Below are 22,381 nucleotides of genomic sequence, written 5' to 3'. Positions count from 1 at the left end.
CCCAAACCACCCTCCCAGCCCCACAGCTCCCAGGGCATCTCCCCAGCCCCAGGCCATGACACCAGGAAGGCTGCAAACCTCCAATCCTCCGGGGCCCAGCGAGGATGGGATCTATGGCGCAGAGGGCAAGGCTGACCTGTGGGGTGTCCAGAGTTCCTCGCAGACCTCACTCCCGATGCACGTGTCCTGGGTGGAGAGGACAGCATCCCCAAAGGGCACGGTTTCCTGGGTCGGGAGACCAGAGCGCTTGAGACCCCTTGGCCATCCCGTCTGGGCCAGGTACTGAACCAGGACGCCAGATGTCACGCATGAGACTTGCATGAAGGCCACGATTTTGTTTCAAGTACTAATGAATTCCTCCTCGACCCGGAGCGTGCCCAGCCCAGGGGCCAGCAGGCAGCTCCTCCGCTGACCCAAGGGCCTCAGTCACACCTGGAAGCCGAGCTGAGCTGCCACAAGCTTGAGTGTGGCTGCCGCTAACTGTGACTCGGTTCCTGAAGCTTCCACGGGCCCAGACGGCCAGCGGCAGCAGCATCGGCTGGGTGCTCTTCTGACATCATCTGTGCTCCTGGGGGTCCCATCCCCATGTCAGAAACGAACGGACTGAGCTCTTACAAAGTTCACGCCAGCCGACGGGTCATCCAGCCCCTGAACGGCAGGGCTGGGGCAGGACGCAGGGTCCCTGTGTCTCTAGGAGCTACGTTCGTGTCCCCCGAGGGGTGGGAGCTTCCAGGGCAGGGACGGAGCTGCCCCTGAGGCTGCCGCACCGGTCTGAGCAGTCACCGAGATGAGCAAGTGCTGACAGGATCACCCGGGCGTGGGGCCCACCTTGGCCTCCTCTCTCGGGGACCAAGTTTCAGCTGCGCTGCCATTTCACTGAGCCAAAAAATCATCCTGGCGGGCCTGGACCGCATCCCAGCACTCTTGGTTGGGTCCCCTGACGTGTGTGTTAGTGAGTTCAACCCCCTTTATCACCAAGGGCAAGAACCGAGGGGCAGGCCTGGCATTTTCTGTTCTGACGCTTCTTGCCACGGACACAGCCCTCAGCCAGGACCCCGAGCTGGCCGTCCCGGGACCCCTGCACACCCTGCAACGGGTGCCTCGCATTCCTTATCACAGGGTTAGGGCTGGAATCCTGACTCCAACTTCCTGTGACAAGACCAGGGCTCGGGGCAACAGGGTGATAAGCAAAGCATGCAGGGGGGCTCTCGGTGACGGGCCCCTGACCTGAATCATCCAGGTTACAGCAGTTACGGGGCTGGTTTGCCCTGTGTCTTGAAAACTCCCCTGAACTTTAATCCACTTGCACCCAGGGCCAATTTCTGCAACTTGCTCTCAACCAGGGACACCAAGCAGCGTCCTTCCACCTGCAGGTGGCCCCCACGCTGGTTTAGGGGGGTCACCTGGCATGTTTTCTAGGATATCAAAGGGTCCTAGAAGAACGAAAGGGAGGCTTTCTCGCAGCAGGGGGACTGCTGCTGAAATGTTTGTTTCACACACACACACACACACACACACACACACACACTCACTGTGTCTGGATCACGATGCACTTAAATTGTTCCCATTGCTGCAATTCACGGTCAGAAAAGTTTCCAGGTCACACAGGAGGCGACCAGACCTGGCTGAAAGCCCCTGTCCCCAGCCTCAGCTGTGCCCAGCCCTGACTGCCTCGCGGGGGGCACCAACCCAAGCTGGCACCCCAGACATCCTCTCTTAGGGATCAGAACCGGTGCCAGTGACTTAATCTGGCTCCCAAGCAGCGGTGATCTTGGCCCAAGGGCCAGGGAAGTGAGAGGCAGGCGGAGACCCCTGGCATAAAGAGGAAAGGGGTCTGGGGGCTGGTGGGATCGGGGAGAAGGGCACTCCTGTCCCACCCCCCAGATCCATCCCCGAGGTCCAGATGCGTCCCTGCTGACCTGCTCCACTGCGGAGGTTCAGTGTGTCCCCATGAGCCACCTTGAGCGCAACAGTGAGGGGTGCAGAGAATTGGGTGTCATGGGCTAAACCGTGTCCCCGAAATTCATGTGCGGAAGCCCTAAGACCCAGCACCTCAGATGTGGCTGTGTTTAGAGATGGGGATCTTTAAAGAGGTGATTAAGGTAAAATGAGGTCACTAGGGTGGGGCCCTAAACCAATGTGACTGGTGTCCTTATGAGAAGAGGAGAAAAGCACACAGACACACACAGAGGGACGACCCCGTGAGGACACAGGGAGGAGACGGCTGTCTACACGCCAGGGAGAGAGGCCTCAGGAGGACCCAGCCCTGCCCACACCTGTATCTGGGATTCCAGCCTCCAGGACTGGAGACAGTGAATGTCTGTTGTTTAAGCCACCCAGGCTGTGGTGCCTGGTTATGGTGGCCTAAACAAACTGATACACTTGGCAACCAGAATGGAAACTCAAGCAGGAGCCAGAGAAATCAGGGCCCCCCCGAAACACCCGCTCTGTGCCCCTGGCTCTCAACGCCCCGCAGGAAGTGGACAGCACCGGGTCCCAGCTGTCCCACCGCAGCAGCTTCCAGGACGAAGGGGATGGTCGAGGTCCCCAGATAAGGCTGCAAAGTCAAAGCTCTTCAGGCCTGGCCAGCCAGGTGCAAAAGATAAGACAGGACAAGACAGATTTCTGATGCTGAGTTTTCACAGAATGAACAGGCAGCCAAGGAAAGTCCTTCATGAGTTTTATAACTAGAAACCCTCCAAACCTGGCTTCTTGAGCAGTCCCTAAGCCCGAGCCCCAGCCCAGCAGGGAACAGCCGGCCGGCCAAGGTGGGGCAGGAACCCCTTCCCCCAGGCTCCCCTGAGCCCTCTACCCCGTTGAGTGAGCCAGAGGAGAGGAGAGGGCAGCGACAGGACAGGCATGACACAGGGGAAAGGAGACGCCCACCGTCCCCCCACCTCTGCTCCCGGGACCCTCCCCACTTGTTACAGACATCACCCCTTTGTTTGTGCTCCTTACACGGGCCATGGTGATGCCCGTTACTTTGACCCGACGGGTCTTGCCCCCACGGCCCACCCCAGAGCGACGTCTGACCAAGAACGGGTTTTCTTCTCTGAGACTCACCTGCTTTGTCAGGTCCTGTATCATCCGGGGGAGAAAATATTCCTCTGTTTGCCTGGAAAGGAAACCACCACAGATGTGAGAAGGACCATCCGGGAAATACGCAGAACGGCACCCAGACGCAGAGCAAAACGAGAGCTCGGAACGGATGAGCTGGCAAAGGAGCCATCAATTTAAGGCAAAAAGGCCAGTATGAGCCTGCGCGATGAGGCCCCCAGGCCACGTGACAGCGAGACGCTGGGTGCTCTGCTACCATCGGCCTGCCTTCCCCACCCTTTTGTAACTGACCAGGACGCCATGGGGGCCTTCCTGGGACAGGCCTCCCCCCATAGCCTCTGCGTTAGCTCCTCTCTGAAGTACCTGGATGACAGTAGTTGATGCCCATTTCCTGAGTTGCTTTCCAGATGTGAACACCCCCCACCACCACCGCCAAATGGAAGAACTACTCAGCGACCATGAACATGTGGCCCCAGGTCTCCTGGAGCCTAAGGACTGATCACATTAACCCCTGTGACACCACCCTGCTGCCTCCCCGTCAGCCAATCAGAGAATTGCGCACAAACTGATCGCGTACCCTGCAACACCCTCCTCTCCTGGCCTTTAAAAACGCTTTGTCAGAACCCTTCGGGGAGCTTGAGACTTCTCAGGGCCTGGACCACCTCGTCTCCTTGCGCGGCCCTGCAGAAAACCTTTCTCTGCTCCGAACTCTGACATTTCAGTTTGCTTGGCCTCGCTATGCCTCGGGCACACACTTGTGTGAACACTTTCACGCGCGGCATCGGAGAGGCATGTCACGGGGGTTATCTGAAAAGCAGTCGCATTTCCCCACGGAGACATCCAGGTGGAATTCCTGATCAAGGGTCCTGAATCGAAATGATCACACCACATGAACCCAACATACGGTGACAAACGGATATCATCACTGAAGTAATAAAATAACGTCCCAGATTGTATGAGCTGGACACAGAGTTTAATACACAACTTCAGTACAAGCCGTCCCACGGTCTACACGAAAAGGTAGAATTCGAACAATAGATGGTTTCCAAATCTGACCTCAGATAGGCTGTTACCAGATGCACCATTAAGACATTTAATTAACTAGATTTCTTTTTGCTTTCTTGGAATTCACAAGAACCTTCTGGGAGATTTTCGTGGCTTTTACTTAAGTAAATTTTAAAAGCAGAGAAATGGAGAGGACAATGCTGTTTCTCCCTCACTAATGAAGGGAAAAGAAACTGTAGACGTCCTCTGACCCCCGAGCTGCCTTGGCATCCCATAATGAGCTCGCCATCGGTAGGCTCGGTGATGGCGATGCCGCTGCGTCACAATTTGTTTTAGAGGGAAGAGCCGCCCCAAGGTTTCTCCCTTCACCCTCGCCTCTCCCCTCAATTTGCACGAAGATCCATTCAGAACCAGATGCAGGCGAGCCCACCAGGGAACGACGCAGGTTCCCCTTTGCTCCTCCCCACGCCCTGCTCCAAAGCCAGCCTACACCCAGCGGATGGCTCATGAGGTCCGCACAGTTCATTAAAGAACCAGAGTACCGACAGTAAACCCTCCGGATCGGCAGTGAGTCATTCCAAGCTGGCTTCACGCTGGCCCGCCCCATCTTTCCAGCTGCCTCCACACCTGAGCCCCTCCTGCTCTGCACAGCTCCTCTGATGGGCTGTTCTTCTTCCTCAGCGAACATCCCCTGGAGAAACCCTAGCAGCATATTTCTGCCGAGAAACCACTCCTGGCCATGCTAATTTCAAGTCATTTCTGGCCCGCTGGGAGCTACAAGAGCCCCCTCGACACCCCCGCCCCCCAACACCCCCGTCTTGCTGGGCTCAGATTTGGGGCATCCACCTAAGAATCTAATGAAAGTGAACCTAGATTCTTAAGTTCTCTGCAGTCAAGAACTGGGCCTTTTTTCTGTTTTCCTACAAAAGCCTGAAATAGCATCTTGAAGCTGTGATGGACTCATTACTATAGCAGGGACACAGTGACAGAACCATTTTATTGTCACCATTTTGGCACGACTCCCGAAGGGTAAAAACTCTGTTTTGTTTTTTAACTGCACCAGAATGAAAGCTTCTGGTTCCAGCTCAGTATCCACTGCCACCCTTCCTACAGGCACCATTAAATGAGTGATGGTCTGAAAGGATTCAACATTTCAACATTAGAAATGGAGAAAAAAAAGTGAACTAGAGATCTATACTGGCATAGAGTTAGAGACAACAGAAGCCAATGCAAGATAGCAAAGAAAATCAGACAACAGAAGATAAAAAGTGAGCTCAAAACTAAGAAAATAATTTGAAAAATTAAAACATTTGAAGATATGAAAACATATTAGGTGCATCAAAGAACAGAACAGAGAGGGAACCCTTAGGTACTGTGGGTGGGAATGTAAATTGGTGCAGCCACTGTGGAAAACAGTATGGACGTTCCTCAAAAAACTAAAAATAGAGCTACCATATGATCCAGCAATCCCAACCCTGGGCACATATCAGAAGAAAACAAAGACGTAATTTGAAAAGTTAAATGCACCCCAATGTTCATAGCAGCACATTTACAATAGCCAAGACATGGAAGCAAGCTGTGTCCACAACAGATGAACGGATAAAGAACATGTGATACATAGACACAATGGAATACTACTCAGCCACGAAAAAGAATGAAATGTTGCCATTTGCGACATTGTGTATGGACTTGGAGGGCATTATGCTTCGTGAAATAAGTCACACAGAGAAAGATAAACACTGTATGATATCACTTATATGTGGAATCTAAAAAATAAAACTACTGAATATGACAAAAAAGAAACAGACTCACAGATATAGAGAACAAACTAGTGGTTACCAGTGGGAAGAGGGAAGCTTGTTTCAGAAGCTGATCACAGGAATCTCTCTTTGGATGAAAATCAGAGGCCCCATGACCTGCAACCAGGGATTATACATACTAAAAAAGTCATCATTTCGGGCTTCCCTGGTGGCGCAGTGGTTGAGAGTCCGCCTGCCGATGCAGGAGACACGGGTTCGTGCCCCGGTCTGGGAAGATCCCACGTGCCGCGGAGCGGCTGGGCCCATGAGCCATGGCCGCTGAGCCTGCGTGTCCGGAGCCTGTGCTCCGCAGCCGGAGAGGCCACAACAGTGAAAGGCCCGCGTATCACAACAACAACAACAACAACAACAACAACAAAGTCATCATTTAAAGGGCTCTGTCTCCAACTTAGATGAAAGGACCCTTATCAGGTATTCATAAGTAGCTCAAGCACAGTGAAACAAGGGAACTGACTCGAGTTCATATTTCCCACTTACGAGGGGTCTCTGCACCAGACTGGTCTACAGAAAGGACTGCTGACCCAAACAACACCCACCCCAGGATGAGAAAAAGGCAGCAGTTGTAGACAGCTGACCCAAGAATCTGGACCAGACCCATTCTACTAATTCAATTTACTGTTTACCAAATGTCTGTCTCCCCATCAACATTAAAGTTATTGTTTTACTTCTAACCATACCTTTGCCCCCAAAGTTCAGATGGAAAGAAAATTCTCTAGTGAAGTTGTCACAGAGTATACGTATTCGTGACATGTACCAGTGCTTGCTTTAAGTCTACTGCTAAAAGCACATGTAAAATGTTTCCTTGACAATTCAGTATAACTGATAAAATGTATAGCCTATAAAAGGTCTCCTTGCTAGCATACTTCTGTGCTTGTTCACTGAGTCTGATTAGTTTCCCCAACGTGGATAACTAGGCATATATATTTGTTTATGTCTATGTTTGAGGGACTGGTTAAACTAGGTATTATCGTTTTGTGTTTGCTAGGATTTATATCCCTTTTTGTCATAACTCTCTACTTGCTGTTTGCCTTGTATCCTTAAGCCCAAAGTCTTGGCCTCCTCTTGGGATTTGTGAGCATTTGCTATCAAATTCGAAACAGTTTCATTCCTCAAAGCTTTGTTAGGCCTACATCCCTCTTCAGCAGGAAGCAGCCAGAGTGGTCATGGCCCCCTTCCCTCAAGACTGAGGAAAGTTTAGAAGGTTCGGGGGACTGAAACCACGCCCCCTGGAGTTCACAGAGTTAACAGAAGCTGACGGCTAAAAGGAGTTCTTGAGGTTGTCTTGCAGAGCAGCAGACTGGGGAACAGCTTGTTAAAACCCCTCTGCTTGTAAACCACCTTTACTGAGGTAGCTCACTTTAGTTATTGTTTTCTTTCTTTCTTTTTTTCCTCTCTCTAATTGAATACGCTCCCAGCTTCATGTAGCCCAGTTGTTTTACAAGAACGTGGAGGTTGGCTCATTGGTTACCAGGGAAACCAGCAAAGGGGCATGTCCCTTACCGCCCCTTTGATAAACTGTCATAGATAGTTCTGATCTAAAGATTAGAACAGTCGTCACTAGCTGGAGCCAGGGGGCAAGTATGTAGGCATTTACTGATTAGGCTCTATGACTAAGAGGGAAGGTGAGTCAGGTGAGTGGGGTGTAGGTGAGGCAGGGACTGGTCCAGCAGGGATGTACAGAGAGCCAGAGAGCAGCCACCTTGGGTGGCCTGAATGCACAGTTGCAAACCTCAGCATCTCGGCATTTGGTTTGCTGCACGTTGGACAAATGGGTGTGTCCACAGCAACAGACTTGTGATTGGCAGTTCAGTGGGGCTGAGCCCTGAACCTGTGGGGTCAGACACTACCTCCAGGTAGACAGTATCAGCACTGAGTTCATTGCCTGGTGGTGGTAGAATCATAGAAAGCTACTGGATGCTGAGTTTCAGCAAATGAGTGACTGACAGGGGAAGACAGTCATCTAGGAGGCTGAGCAAACCCAGGAGGGAAGGGAAGTCCCAGAGAACTGTGACAGGGAGGGGGTGCCGGCTGTGCAGCCAGCCTGGGGGACAATAAGCAGACTGGGGCAGGAAGTGCCTGTCTGTCTGTGGGAGGCGTGTTGGGCGAGAACAGAGATTGAAAGCAAAGGAACTTGACACTGGTCGACTCCAGGCAGGAGAAATGAGCGAAGAAACACGGATTCAGAACACAATCTGCGGCTCAGCTGTGAACGCGGATATCGGCGGATCGTGAAACACTGAGCTGTGACTGGTTAGAGAGAAACAGCAAGCCCAAAATGGAGTCATCTGCACCAACACAGGAAACCAAGACTTAACTGCAGTTTCAACCTCTGAGAACAGTCAGTCTGATGTCCTGCTCACACTGGGGAGGCAGGCTCTGCACGACGAAGACCCTGCTGTTACTGTTCACAAGGGCCAAGACATGGAAACAACCTAAATGTCCATTGACAGATGAATGGATAAAGAAGAGGTAGTGTATGTATGCAACGGAGTATTACTCAGCCCTAAAAAAGAATGAAATAATGCCATCTGCAACAAAATGGATGGACCTAGAGATGATCGTACTAAGTGAAGTAAGTCAGACAGAGAGAGACAAATACCATATGATATCACTTACATGTGGAATCTAAAATATGACACAGATGAACTTACCTACAAAAGAGAAACAGACTCACAGACATACAGAACAGACTTGTGATTGCCAAGGGGGAGGGAAGGATTGGGATTTGGGATTAGCAAATTAGACTATTACATACAGAATGGATAAACAACAAGGTCCTACTATATAGCACAGGGAACTATATTCAATATTCTGTGATAAACCATAATGGAAAAGAGTATTTTAAAAATGTACATATATATATATATATATATATATAACGGAATCACTTTGCTGTACAGCAGATATTAACACAACATTGTAAATCAACTATACATCAACTAAAAAAAAAAAAAAAAGATCCTGCTTGCTGTGTCCTCCGTATCAAAGAGGAAGCCCTGGCCTGAAACTTTTCTCTCGCTAATACCTTCTTGTCCTGTCCTTCTTCTGCCTATAAAAACCTTCCATTGTGTACAGCCCCTTCTATTTACTAGTGGGAGGCTGCCCAGTTCCTGAATCATTGAATAAAGCCAATTAGATCATCAAATTCACTCAGATGAATATTTGTTTTTTTAAACAAACTTAACCAGAAAACTGTGAAGTGCCCATGTTAGGAAGAGGAGGTCAGAGAAACTAACAGTGAGGGCTGAATTGTGTGCCAAATCCTGTCCTTCCAGAGCAGGAGGCCACGAAATGGCAATGTTTGCACGAGTTAGAAATACCAAGGCGGGGGCTTCCCTGGTGGCGCAGTGGTTGAGAATCTGCCTGCTAACGCAGGGGACACGGGTTCGAGCCCTGGTCTGGGAAGGTCCCACATGCCACGGAGCAACTAGGCCCGTGAGCCACAACTACTGAGCCTGCGCGTCTGGAGCCTGTGCTCCACAACGAGAGAGGCCATGATAGTGAGAGGCCCACGCATCGTGATGAAGAGCGGCCCCCGCTTGCCACAACTAGAGAAAGCCCTCGCACAGAAACGAAGACCCAACACAGCCAAAAAAATAAATTAATTTAAAAAAAAAGAAAAAAAAGAAAGAAATACCAAGGCGAAACCCAGAGGCTACAGGAGAAAGGAGAAAAATGGAAAATGGAAATGGACAGCTATGGGGAGCAGGGCTCGGAGACAGGGCAGATTGGGGGCGCGGGTTGTGTATTTCTTTTTTGTTATCAAGCTTATAGAATTATTTATGAATTACAAAACCATATTATTATATAAAAGGGCAAACTATTTGTACTATGTATAAAGGAACAAACCATTGGACGAATCTCAAAAGCATCATGTTAAGCTAAAGAAACCGTTTCCAAAGGAATGTACATGGTGTGACTCCATTTGTATGAAATCTAAGAAAGGAGAAGACTAACCTTGGGGGCATCATCTGGAAAGGGGCAGGGGTGCCGTGGACATGGCTCTATCTTCTTTAGGGTGTGACTGCACGAATGCACACAACTGTCAAAAAAGGAAGCTCCTAAAATCTGCATATCTTATTGCATGTTATTTATGCCTCACTAAAAAAGTGTAAAAGTAAACACTATTTGATACAACATTCCCAATTGTAAAGAGAAGTTCTGTCATATTATTACTTGATATTACATGATTTTTATAATATTTAAAGCATTCAGAGCACAGGAAAAAAATGTTTTTAACTAACATAACACTGGCATATAAATTTAGAGAAGAGAGGGGCTTCCCTGGTGGCGCGGTGGTTGAGAGTCCGCCTGCAGATGCAGGGGACATGGGTTTGTGCCCCTGTCTGGGAAGATCCCACATGCCGCAGAGAGGCTGGGCCCGTGAGCCATGGCCGCTGAGCCTGGGCGTCCGGAGCCTGTGCTCCGCAACGGGAGAGGCCACAGGAGTGAGAGGCCCGCGTACCGCAAAAAAAAAAAAAAAAATTTAGGGAAGAGAGGGAAATCCTGAATAGATACTAGCAAACGGAAACAAAGTTTAACATTCCACATCCATTTGGAGCTTATAAAGACATGCAAAGACTTACCATGTTCATCTCAACATATGCTAAGAAGAAATTTGATAAATTCAACAACCACTCTCAATTAATTTTAAATCCCCAAAGTAAAAATAACTAAGGATGGATATAAATCTGAAACCAAATCAGAAACAGGAAGAGCTTTCCAAGTCAAGTTGGGAAAAAGACAAAAATGCCTGTTATCAAAGACGTTTGTTCTAGAAATGATCTAGAATATTGTTCTAGAAACGCTGGCCAAGAAAAGTAGTTTCAAAAATGAACTGAGGGATGTAAATATTAGAAAGAAGTAAAATTAGTTTTATATAATTTCTACCTGAAAAAAAAAACAAACTAAGAAAATCAATAGAATAACTACTAGACCCAATAAGAGAATGTAGTAAGGTGGCCAATTACAAAAGCAACACACAAAATCTCAAGTTTTCCTACATAAAATTCCATTTGTAATAGCAGCAACAATAAACAGACAGGAATAACTCTAAGAAGAATATAGGGCAGGGGTTCTCAACTGGGGATGATTCTGTCCTCAGGGGACACTTGGCCATGTCTGAAGACATTTTAAATTGTCACAAATGGACGTGTCTATCAGTGGAGGCCAGGGATGCCGCTATACACCTTTCCATGCCTAGGACAGACCCCCACGACAAGAAGGATCCAGCCTAAACCGATGGGGCTGGAGCTGGGAAACCGTGATATACAGGATCAGATGTATAATGATATACAGATGGATCAGATGTACAATGACAGAGGATGGGTGACTGATGACTGAGAGTCTCATGTGGTCTCTGATAAGTGGGCTATAAATTGATCGGCTGTGTCAAAGCAGCTATAGCTAAGCGACAGGTACTGCGGAGCAGGGACTCTGCCCGGAATCCTTGTCTATCTCCCCCACGACCTGCACAAGCTACGCGCAGGAAGACGCTTCACAAGCGTTCAAGGAGCAGTCACAGACCTGGCTCCCGGCATCGGGCAGCGACTCACCGGCTCCGGGACCACGGGGTGAACCAGCGCAGCTCTCGGTAGTTGCCCTCGTTGGCCAAGGCCATTTTGGGTCTGATGAGCAGGATCTTCCTACAGGCAGGGGGACAAGGCCACGCCCGAGATGAACACGACCCGACGAGAAGCAGCTGCCGGTCCGTCCACCCCGACAGTCGACGGGCACAGGGCAGCTAAGACCCGGCAGGGGGGCACTTGCGAGCAGCTGATGTCCCGGGTCTGCGAGGGGACATGACAAGGCCTCTCTTCCTGGACTGACCTCCCAGCAGTGGGGCCATGTGTCCCCACACCCAACCCCGTGGCCTCTCTCTTTCTGATACCTGAAGGTGTCCGTGGTGGTGGAGACCAGGAGCAGTGCCACTCGAGTCACCTGCCTGGTACCCCAGCCCCCACTAAGGTAGTGACAGAAGAAGCCTCCCTGCACAGGGCCCCCAGGGCCCGTGCCCCAGGGCACTGGCACGAGTGCCCGCAGGCCCCTAGAGCTCAGCGGAGGCAGGCAGGTCACTGCTCCCGGCGGTCACCTACCTGTTGAGAAAGATCACCCTGCAGTTGTAGCGGACGTTTCGGTGCATCACGGGCCTGCGGAGAGAGGGGACGCGCGCGCTTGTTGGCGAAGAGCAGAGCCATGTGTCTGCTTGGGCCTGTGGAGAGAGGGGACCACGCGCTTGTTGGCAAAGGGCAGAGCGATGTGTCTGCTTCGATGTGAAGCTTCTCTGTCCTTTGTGAGAATCAGAAGGCTCCCCTGTGGCTTTCTCAAACCAAAGTTAACAACAAGCCCAAGTGTTTCTGCCACAGCGTAGGCCCTAAATGGGAGAGCGTCTTCTAAACAAAGCACCAGGTCCCTCCCTGCTCAGGGCTCTTCCTCTCCTCCTGGAAGGTTCTCGGACCTTCCAGTGGCTCCCTCCCTCCCCTTCTCACACCCCTGCTGTCACATCACCTCTTCGTCCCCTGCTGGCCTCAGGCACTAGCCCCTGTGCCTCCCCAATTCTCCCTCCCGGCACCTCTCCTGACCCGAACACCCCCCACCCCAGAATGCAGGCTGCAGGGCAGGGGCAGCGGGTCCGAGGGGCCGGGGCTGGGGTGGGGAGTGGTGGGCCCTGAGCAGATCTACTCACCCCTCTGTCTGGACCCTCCTCAGGATAGACATTGTGTTTACATCTCCTCCCGGACCACCTGGTACCTTCCTCCTCTGCAGGGGAGGGGATCAAAGCTCCAGAGGCTGGGGTGCTCTGGGGCCAGTGGCTGGGGCAGAGCTGGGGCACAGCTGGGTCGAGACGGGGCAGAGGTGGGGCAGAGCTAGGCGGAGCTGGGCAGAAATGGGGCAGAACTGGGGCAGAGCTGGGAAGAGTTGGGCAGAGCTGGGGCACAGCTGGGCAGAGCTGGGCAGAGATGGCAGAGAAGGCAGAGCTGGGCAAAGCCCAGGTGCTGGAGCCCAGCTCAGGGTGAGAGCGCAGGCGCTCAGGGCAGAAGGCATCAGGCACCACGGGAGGATGGCCTTAAGGGGTACCTAAGACGATGGGTTGTCAGATAAAATTAATAAGGCAAATAAATAAATGCCCTGGGACATGAGTGATGGAGGAGGAAATAAAACCAGCCATTAATAGTGTGCACTATCAAATCAGGTGGCCAGGTCCCAATCCCGCTTTGCACTGGCTAAGTCTCGCTACCCTGGGTTCCTCCTCCCAGAGGGACTGAAGGACAGGATGCAGGCGGGGGTGCCCCCAGTTGTGGCCACGACACACGGATGCCACCAGCAAGGACTCCCACCGCTGTGGTTTCTAATCCTCCCCAGGCCAAACCAAAACCTGCCTGTGTTCACATTTATACAAAAATGTGTTCAAGGGCTTCCCTGGTGGTGCAGTGTTTGGGAGTCCACCTGCCAATGCAGAGGACGCGGGTTCAGGGCCTGATCTGGGAGGATCCCACATGCCGCGGAGCAACTAAGCATGTGCGCCACAACTACTGAGGCTGTGCTCTGGAGCCTGTGAGCCACAACTACTGAAGCCCGCGCACCTGGAGCCCGTGCTCCGCAAAGAAGGGTAGCCCCCGCTTGCTGCAACTGGGGAAAGCCCGCGCGCAGCAACGAAGACCAGACCCAGTGCAACCAAAAATAAATAAATAAGTAAATAAACTAAAAAAAAAAAAAAAAATGTGTTCAAGGCAGGAGGTAAACTTATATTTTAAACAAAACAGAGACCCTCAGTGAATATCCGATTTTCAATTGGAGTAAGCCTCTTGAATAAAAACAAACAGAAAATTGAAAGTTCAACGCATAAAGTTAAACAGCAAACAACATACAAGTAAAAGTATTTTTATCGTATGTGGGGATGGGTTGATATTATTCACACATAAAGAACTCTTAAAATAAATTAGACACTTCAACTGTAGGCTAAAGAACAAGTGTCGCAAACGGCCAAAAACAAACGAGAGTTCACCTTCCTAAGTCATGAAAACAAACAAATAAGACCTTTTTTTAAAAAAAAAATTATTGTGCGTTTTAAGATTCTATTTTGTTTTTTAAGTTTTCTTTATTTTGAGCTAGCCCTTTGTGATCAGCGCTAAGGATAACACGCCTTCAGAAACAGGGCAGGAAGGAGGCTCAGCACCTTTTTCCTGGAGGATAATTTGTAAAGACAATTTCAGACGGAGAATATCAATGACATCATGGTATGACGGTTGTTTTCTTCAGTGGTGCTTACAGATCCAGATAAATGCTGGATTTCCAAAGAAAAATGTCTTTAAATATGACTGTTAGCACTTTGAGGACAAAAAGCAGAAAAATTATAATCGGATTATAAGTTCAAGGCCAGCAGAGGAAAGTGGAACAAAGAAAACACACAAAAGACAACAGGAAAAACAAAAAAGAAAAAACCATGATGACTAGGACATTTAATAAAGTGGCCAGAGGTGGGAATGTGAATTGGTACAGCCACTATGGAGAACAGTATGGAGGTTCCTTAAAAAACTACAAATAGAACTACCATACCACCCAGCAATCCCACTACTGGGCATATACCCTGAGAAAACCATGATTCAAAAAGAGTCATGTACCAAAATGTTCATTGCAGCTCTATTTACAATAGCCCGGAGATGGAAACAACCTAAGTGTCCATCATCGGATGAATGGATAAAGAAGATGTGGCACATATATACAATGGAATATTACTCAGCCATAAAAAGAAACGAAATTGAGCTATTTGTAATGAGATGGATGGACCTAGAGTCTGTCATACAGAGTGAAGTAAGTCAGAAAGAGAAAGACAAACACCGTATGCTAACACATATATATGGAATTTAAGAAAAAAAGAAAGTCATGAAGGACCTAGGGGTAAGACAGGAATAAAGACACAGAGCTACTGGAGAACGGACTTGAGGATATGGGGAGGGGGAAGGGGGAGTTGTGACAAAGCCAGAGAGAGGCATGGACATACATACACTACCAAACGTAAGGTAGATAGCTAGTGGGAAGCAGCCGCATGGCACAGGGAGATCAGCTCGGTGCTTTGTGACCGCCTGGAGGGGTGGGATAGGGAGGGTGGGAGGGAGGGAGACGCAAGAGGGAGGAGATATGGGAACATATGTATATATATAACTGATTCACTTTGTTATAAAGCAGAAACTAACACACCACTGTAAAGCAATTATACTCCAATAAAGATGTAAAAAAAAATAAAATAAAATAAAGTGGCCAGAATCAGTCCATGTGGTGGGCTGCGTAAAGGCCCCCAATGATGTCCCCATCCCTATTCCTAGGACGTGCAAGCATGTCACCTCATGCGGCAAAGGGTAGCTCGCCGATATAACAAAGTTACAGACCCTGAGATGGGAGATTCTCCCGGACTCTCTGGGGCCCTCATCATAACCACAAGGGTCCTTCTGTGAGGGAGGAGGGACAGTCGGAGGGCACGTGGCAGTGGAAGCAGGGGTTGCAGTGATATGATCGCTGGCTTTGAAGATGGAGGGAGGGGGAGGGGCCACGAGCCAAGGGATGCGGGCGGGCCTCCCGAGCTGGACTCTTCCAAGGAAACCCATGCTCCCCCAACAGCCTCCAGAAGCCCAGCCCTGCTGACCCGTTTCAGACTTCTGAGCTCCACACCCACAAGACACAGATCTGTGTGGTTCTGTGTGTCGCATCTGTGGTGCTCTGTCACACAGCAGCAAGAGAGGACACAAACATGGTCCGTGTGTCAAGAATCATAGTAAAAGCGGAGAAACGGGGTTAAAAATCTCATCTGTTCACTGCTCAAAAGAGACCTACTGCACAGATGTCGCAGCAGGTTGAAAAGGCAGCGCAGCCCACGTGCAGGGCCGAGGAAAAGAAAGCAAACTCGGCCACATCCACACGACGTGACACAGAGTGAAGGATGCAAACAGAATCCACATAAAGGCCCACCAGTGGGCTCTGGTTACGCAAAGCACGTCACAGACACGCTCAACAATAGTCCTAGGCCAGAGCCCTACCCACGTGACCTGCACCCGTGGAAACTACACGCTGTGGACCTACAGGCAGACCTCGTCTTACTGCATTTTGCTTTACTGTGGTTTGCAGGTATTGCTTTCTTTTTTCTTTTTTTAATTGAAGGTCTGTGGCAACCCTGCATTGAGCAAGTGTATTGGCGCCATTTTTCCAACAGCTTTTCCTCACTTCCAGTCTGTGTCACATTTTGGTAATTCTCGCAATATTTCAAACACTCCACCAGGAAAAAGATTACAACTCCCTGAAGGTTCAGATGATGGTTAGCATTTTTTATCAATAAAGTATTTTTTAAGTAACGTTAAGTACGTATATTTTTAGACATAACAGTGCATGCTTAATAGACTACAGTATAATGTAAATGTAACTTTTATATACGCTGGGAAACCAACAACTTTGTGACTCACTTTATTGCTATGTTTGGCTTTACTGCAGTGGTCTGGAACCAAACTTGCAAGGTGTCCAAGGTCTGCCTGTACACCACGTGGGCCTACAGCTACGGAACCTACATCATATACGTCTATACTCACGGAACCTGCATCTATGGAACGTACACCATACGGACCTACATTTATGGAACCTACACCTATGGACCTATATACCACATGGACCTATACCATATGGAGGAACCTACACCTATGCATCTACAGCTATGAAAGCTACATTTATATACCTACACCCCCTGGAACCATATGGTCAGCATGTCGATATGGAGTGATGTGGAACCATCCCAAGACTTACCGTTAAGTAAAGAAAGAGCTATACATGTGAAAGGGAGACCCTGTGCTCCCAGCTGTGCAAAGCGTGTTCCCACATGCACAGTAGCATCCGGAAGAACATACAAAAAAAATCTCCCAAGAGCGGCCTCCGCTGGGGGAGTTAGGTACCTGCAGGGCTAGAGAGGGAACAAAGCCCACTCCTCCACAAGAGGCCTTCTGTGTCTTTGAACTGTGCAGATTCCACCTCCCTGATGTTAGGATGGCTCCAGACATACGACGCCCTTGAACTTGCCTCTTTCCAAGCCGGCCTTTCCCCATGCTCACGCCGGCACTTACATTCCCACATCACAGATGATATCCTGAGTGACTGGAGATTCCAGAAGGGCAGCCAGGACCTGGAGCGAATGCAGGAGGGTGTCCGACTCGTAATAATGATCCCAACAACCGTAGCCACTGCAGAGGGAGGGAGCAGGACAGTGAACCCCTGAGACACACCGGGTGGGCCCGGGGGCAGGGGTGGGGCAGGGGCCTAGGGGCCTAGGAGTCAGAACATGCAGGGGTGCAACCCAGGCCTTGGTATTTTTTTTTTTCTTTTTTTTTGCGGTACATGGGCCTCTCACTGCCGTGGCCTCTCCCGCTGCGGAGCACAGGCTCCGGACGCGCAGGCTCAGTGGCCATGGCTCACGGGCCCAGCCGCTCCGCGGCATGTGGGATCTTCCCGGACCGGGGCACGAACCCGCGTCCCCTGCATCGGCAGGCGGAGTCCCAACCACTGCGCCACCAGGGAAGCCCCTTGGTATCTTTATAAAGCCTCCCAGGAGATTCTATTGTGCGGCCAGACTTGGAATCACTGCTACAAAAAAACCCCCAAAAACGATGCTCTTTATTGGAAATTCATGGACTGGTCCCCATCCACTTCTCAAAGTTGTCAGTTACAATGAGAAATTCTCTCTCATGTCAAAAAGTGTCTGCTCTTGGATTTTTTTTTTTTTAACCTTCAATGTAGCCCAAATCCCACTAATCTACAAGAAAGGGATGAGAAAGAAACAAAGCTGGACCCAGAGAAAAACATTCCTCAGGCAAAGGGACCATGAACAATCATTCGAATGCCACTCACACAGCTACTCCTGAGTTTCTTGCTAGAGATACGGAAGCTTGTAGGGGGCTGAATGGTGTCCCCCAAAAAGATGTGTCCATGCCTTAACCTCCAGAAGCTGTGGATGTGACGTCATTTGGAAAAAGTGTCTTTAGAGATGTAAGTGAAGGATCTGGAGATGAGATGACCCTGGCCCTAAAGCCAGTGACAAGTGTCCTTACATGAAACAGAAGGAGGAAAAGCCATGGAGAAGAGACGGGGCTGGGGCTGGAGGGATGCGGCCACAAGACAAAGAACTGGGAACCAGAAGCTTGAAGGGGCAGGAAGGACCATCCCCTGGCACCCTGGAGGAAGCAGGGCCTTGCTGACACCTTGATTTGGGACTTCGGGCCTCCCGAACTGTGAGAGAATAAATTCCTGCCGTTTTAAACCATCCAGTTTGTGAAACTTTGTTACAGCAGCTCCAGAAAAAACTAATACAATGCTCAATGAGGTCCTAACAGGGGAAGTGGGTTGAGAGTAATTTCTCAGTCTGGGAGTCCCAGTAACGAAATGTACAGAATTTGTAAAGTACTATTTTATTTTGTTTTATTTATTTTACTATTTTATTTTATCTTATTTCACTTCATTTTGTCTTATTTCCACACCGCATGGCTTGTGGGATTTTAGGTCCCCAACCAGGGATGGAACCCCGACCCCCGGCAATGACAGCGTAAAGTACTAACCGCTGGATTGCCAGGGAATTCTCTGTAAACCACTTTTAAATCTTCACAAGGTCCTTCCCACTACGCATGGCCCGGAAGTGATGTTGCAAATGCCGAGCAAACTTTGCACACGTGAACACAAACCCCCAAACTGGCCTTTGCCACCCTTAATGCCTTGAAAAGCATTCCTCTCAGCCTCTGGTTCTGATCAGGGGGAGAGCCTGATTCTTAGATGAAAACGGGGTCCAGACCTGGGATGCCCTTTCCTCTCCAAGGACAGACTCCTGCCTCAGAGGCTGTCACTTCCGCACCTCCCAGGCTACATATGATATCAAACACCAATGCAATGCCAGACGTCCAGCCAGCTTTGACATCAGCCCCGGACTGGGAAAAGTCTGCCTCTCTACGAGCTCCTGTGTTACCCGACATAGGAGTCTGGGATCACCCAGCCTTGCCGGGCCTGCTTTGTTCAAGTGTGCCAAGCACGCACATTCACGGGCTTCTGATGGTCTCCTAAATGGGCCTGCGTGTCCGCAGTTCTCAATGCCCGCCACCTCCTTCCTTGCACTTTCGGCTGAGGGGAGCTGATATAGACGCCTCTACCTGCCCACCCTGGGGTGTCTGTGTGTTCTGCTCTCACCATATTTCCAGTTCTGGTCCAAGCCTGTATCTTGCTCCTTTGTGCTTGGCAATTTCAATACCTACATGTACAGAGAGAGAGAAAGAGAGGCAATTTCAGCACCCACAACTGGTCCAAAGGCAGATCCAACTCTCTCGCTGCCATAGGTGTCGTAAAAAACAAAAGGGCATCTCCCAGACCCTGCTGACACCTGCAGGAAATGAGAGACACAGGCAGGGCCTGCAGGGCTGACCCTCAGCACCAAGAAGGAGCAGAGCGGGGCGAGCGGGGAGTCACACACTGGTAGTTCATTAACCAGCAGATGCGGAAGACCCTGTGTAGGGAGAAGACAGGACCCAAAGGCACCAGCAGCAGGTACCAGCCGCCTCTGGGTTTGAGCAGCAGGCCGGGGAGGAAAGGCTGGCCAAGTGGAGACTCAGCTCTGGCCACCGAGACTGCCTCTCTTCACTCCAACTAGATTTGCTCTGAGCTCTGATGAGATGAAAGCAGGTTGAGATCGAAAAAAACAAAAAGGATGAAGGTCCGAGGCACATGGCTGCTAAGATGCCCTCACCTGAATCATTCTGTTTTTACTGCGGTTGGCAACTCTGCTGCAGTAACCAGCTGAGGACAGCCAGTCTGAAGCGGCCGAAACTGTAGGGTCGCCCAGGGCAGCCCCACTTCAGGTGTAGATGTCAACAGTGCAAACTTGCGCTTTCAAAGGTGAGCTGGTGCAGATGACAACTGTATGGGGACCCCCGTCACACACACACAACGACCACACCTAGCCTCTAAGCTGGGGAGCTCACCCCTATTCCACTTCCCTCTTTGGGTCGGTTTCAGCTCTAGAAATGTCACATGCGACCCCAAAGATATTTGAGGACAGGTTCACCCCAGCCCTCCCATCTCCACCTCCACGGCCAGACTTTTCTTACCACGCGTACAGACCACGTGTCCCCAGGCACTGTAACCCACTCCGCACTCCCATTCATGAGGAGGACCTGGGCACTTACGGGCAAAGGCGTGGTCATAAGATAGCTTATCTTATCTGTCCCCATGCCAACGGCCACGAGTTTCTCCAGAGCAAGGCTGCGTGTGCGTCACAGCAAGTCTGGCGGCCAGAATGGACCTTCGCCCCTCTGCCCCACGCCACCCCTAGACTCACTCTTTAAAATCCTTTGCAAATTGCCCTCGAAGTCCAGGGCCCACTGGTTGAGCGCGCAGGTGGCCACGGTCACCTTCCGGCCCATCCTGGCTGCAGTCGCCTGGGCAAAAGGCCGGCCGGACGGTGGGTCTTTCTGTCCTAGGGAGACAGGCGGCCTCGGCTTGTGTCCTTCCGGGTTGCCCCGTCCCGTCCCGCCAGGCCCTGAAGGGACAGGACAGCAGAGCCCCAGCGTCAGGCCCCGCCGCGATCTCCCCGCCCTCGCCCCGCCCCGCCCCGCCCAGCCCGCCCCGCCCAGCCCGCCGAGCTCTCCGCCGCGCCTGCGCAGGAGGGAGGCCCGCGGAGACGCGAGTGCTCCGCAAGGGTGCCAGCGCGCGACCCCCGCCCGCGCCGCCCTGACTCTGACCGGGCAGGTGGGACGGTCGCCAAGTCCTGGAGCGCAGGGGGAGAGGGGCCGGCCCGCCCGCGTGCCCCCATACTTCCCCGCAAACTGCATCTTAATACGCTTGTGCAACTTTATTTTCCCCCGTGATATTAATTACGTTCTTTTGGTTATTGCTGCATTTGTCACTGCACTGTAGGAATAAAGCCCACTTTATCCGTTCATTTAAGTTAGCAGCGCTGTGCCAGCACACAGGCGCCCTGCTATTTTCATTCCTGTAATGCATCCCGTGTGAGGGCAACTAGTTTCTCTACGCCGCCTACCGTTGCCAGTTTCCCCTGGAGCTGCACTTACCTGCGCCTCGCTCGCCAGGCGTAGGATATGCATACGTGCAACTTTACTAAATGTTACCCAATTTCCTCTCTGAAGCATTTGAACCTATTCACTACCAGCAGTTTTTCAGGTTTTGTTCTCACATTTCACCCTTTAGTCCCCTTAGGGTAGGAATTCATTTTTTTCCCCTTGTGAATAAGTAGCTGGCTGACCATCGTTGATGGAACAGGCCACGCTTTTCTACTGGTTTGCAATGCTGCCTCTGCCATACGTACTGTACACGTTTTCACATTTCAGACAAACGTGTATCCTGTTTATAAAGTAATGCTTGTTCATGAGCTTCCATTTGGAAATTTCAGAAAACCACAAAAATGTTTATATGTTCATTCATTTAATCCTCACTTCGACCCTTTGGGGCAGTTTTCATTGCTAGAAATACCTCAGTTCTTTCCAGTATGCTCAAATATCTCCTGCCAACCATGGCTGGTTCTAGGCCTTGGGCAGGGAAGGAGCAAATCCTCCAATGTCTGGTTGGAGCAGAAAATAAGGACGTTCTCCAAAAATGATGGGAACATGTTATTTGAAAAGAAAGAATCAGTTTGGAGGGGTTCCCACTGGCCAAGTATGGGACAATATGGGAACTTTAAAAAAAAGTAAATGACAGTACAGGATCGTAACTCAATGAGCAAAAAATCTATTCGTCCATTCTGACAAAAAATTAAGAGAGGCAAATTCTTTACAGAAAAATGCCAACAAATAAATATTGAAAGGTTGAGGAAGTTAGATCACCCTTTTTGCATCCAGTAGTTTGGTTCAGGCAAGAGTCATCACTAAATGCTAGATAATTGGACCGAGGGTTATTTGTGAGCAGTGTATTTACAGCCTCAAAGTATCACTCCACAGCTTACGCGTTAATCGTGAAAGGAAAAATGGAGACTTTTGGCGGATACCACCTGAACCACACGATCAAACTTACCATCAACAAAGGGACAAAGTGACATCATGTTGCCTCCTGCTAGGATGCGTGAAGATACGACATCTGGGTAGCATATCATCCTGCCCCACAATGCATAACCTAAAAGCAAGGACAACAGCCAAACCCAATCAAGAGACCTGCTGTGAAAAGCCAGCCTTGACTCTTCAAAATTGTCAAGGACGGAAAAGAAACAATAAAACGAACTAGAAGGTACTGCTGGGGCAGTGGTGTAGATGAAGCCAGGCTGAGGAGCTCAATGCACAGTGTGGTTCCCCGACTGGATCCTGGGTTTTTTGTAATGAGCAACAAACAACATGACCGGCACAACAGCAGGAAGCTGAATATGGGTAATATATTAGACAACAGCATTGAATGGATGTTAAATTTCCAGCGTGTGCTCATTCTATTTTGGTAAAGTAGAAGAATGTCCTTGTTTTTAGGAGATGGATACTGAAATATTCAGG

The 22,381-nt window shown here is 50.1% G+C and overlaps 1 protein-coding gene and 1 long non-coding RNA gene across 6 annotated transcripts in view; one reads left to right on the top strand and one right to left on the bottom strand.

Moving 5' to 3' along the window:
• The window catches only part of NADSYN1 (NAD synthetase 1), a 33,777-nt gene extending 13,299 nt beyond the window's left edge, over nt 1-20,478 (bottom strand). The window contains exons 1-7 of one of the 5 annotated variants that reach the window (XM_027089899.1): nt 20,230-20,457; nt 19,086-19,146; nt 16,982-17,098; nt 11,978-12,031; nt 11,438-11,527; nt 3,064-3,115; nt 137-225 (exon numbers count right to left, since the gene is read on the bottom strand). In XM_027089899.1, the coding sequence (XP_026945700.1) occupies nt 137-225; nt 3,064-3,115; nt 11,438-11,527; nt 11,978-12,031; nt 16,982-17,098; nt 19,086-19,146; nt 20,230-20,314 (548 nt within the window). In that variant the 5' untranslated portion in view covers nt 20,315-20,457. Of the gene's footprint in view, nt 1-136; nt 226-3,063; nt 3,116-3,634; nt 3,867-11,437; nt 11,528-11,977; nt 12,032-12,567; nt 13,312-16,813; nt 16,960-16,981; nt 17,099-19,085; nt 19,147-20,229 lie in introns of those variants that run through there. The other 4 variants (XM_027089901.1, XM_027089902.1, XM_027089900.1 and 1 more) reach the window with 4 other exon arrangements.
• Nucleotides 8,276-16,807, top strand: LOC113611240 (uncharacterized). The gene is made up of 3 exons (XR_003429383.1): nt 8,276-8,285; nt 14,947-14,950; nt 16,153-16,807. It is a non-coding gene; the product is annotated as an uncharacterized LOC113611240 (long non-coding RNA).
• Nucleotides 20,479-22,381: the final 1,903 nt, after the last annotated feature.

Source organism: Aethalodelphis obliquidens, unplaced genomic scaffold (genome assembly GCF_003676395.1).
Source record: "Aethalodelphis obliquidens isolate GAN/ISIS:26980383/991018 unplaced genomic scaffold, ASM367639v1 scaffold69, whole genome shotgun sequence".
Taxonomy (NCBI): domain Eukaryota; kingdom Metazoa; phylum Chordata; class Mammalia; order Artiodactyla; family Delphinidae; genus Aethalodelphis; species Aethalodelphis obliquidens.
This window is presented reverse-complemented; position numbering and strand designations above follow the sequence as displayed.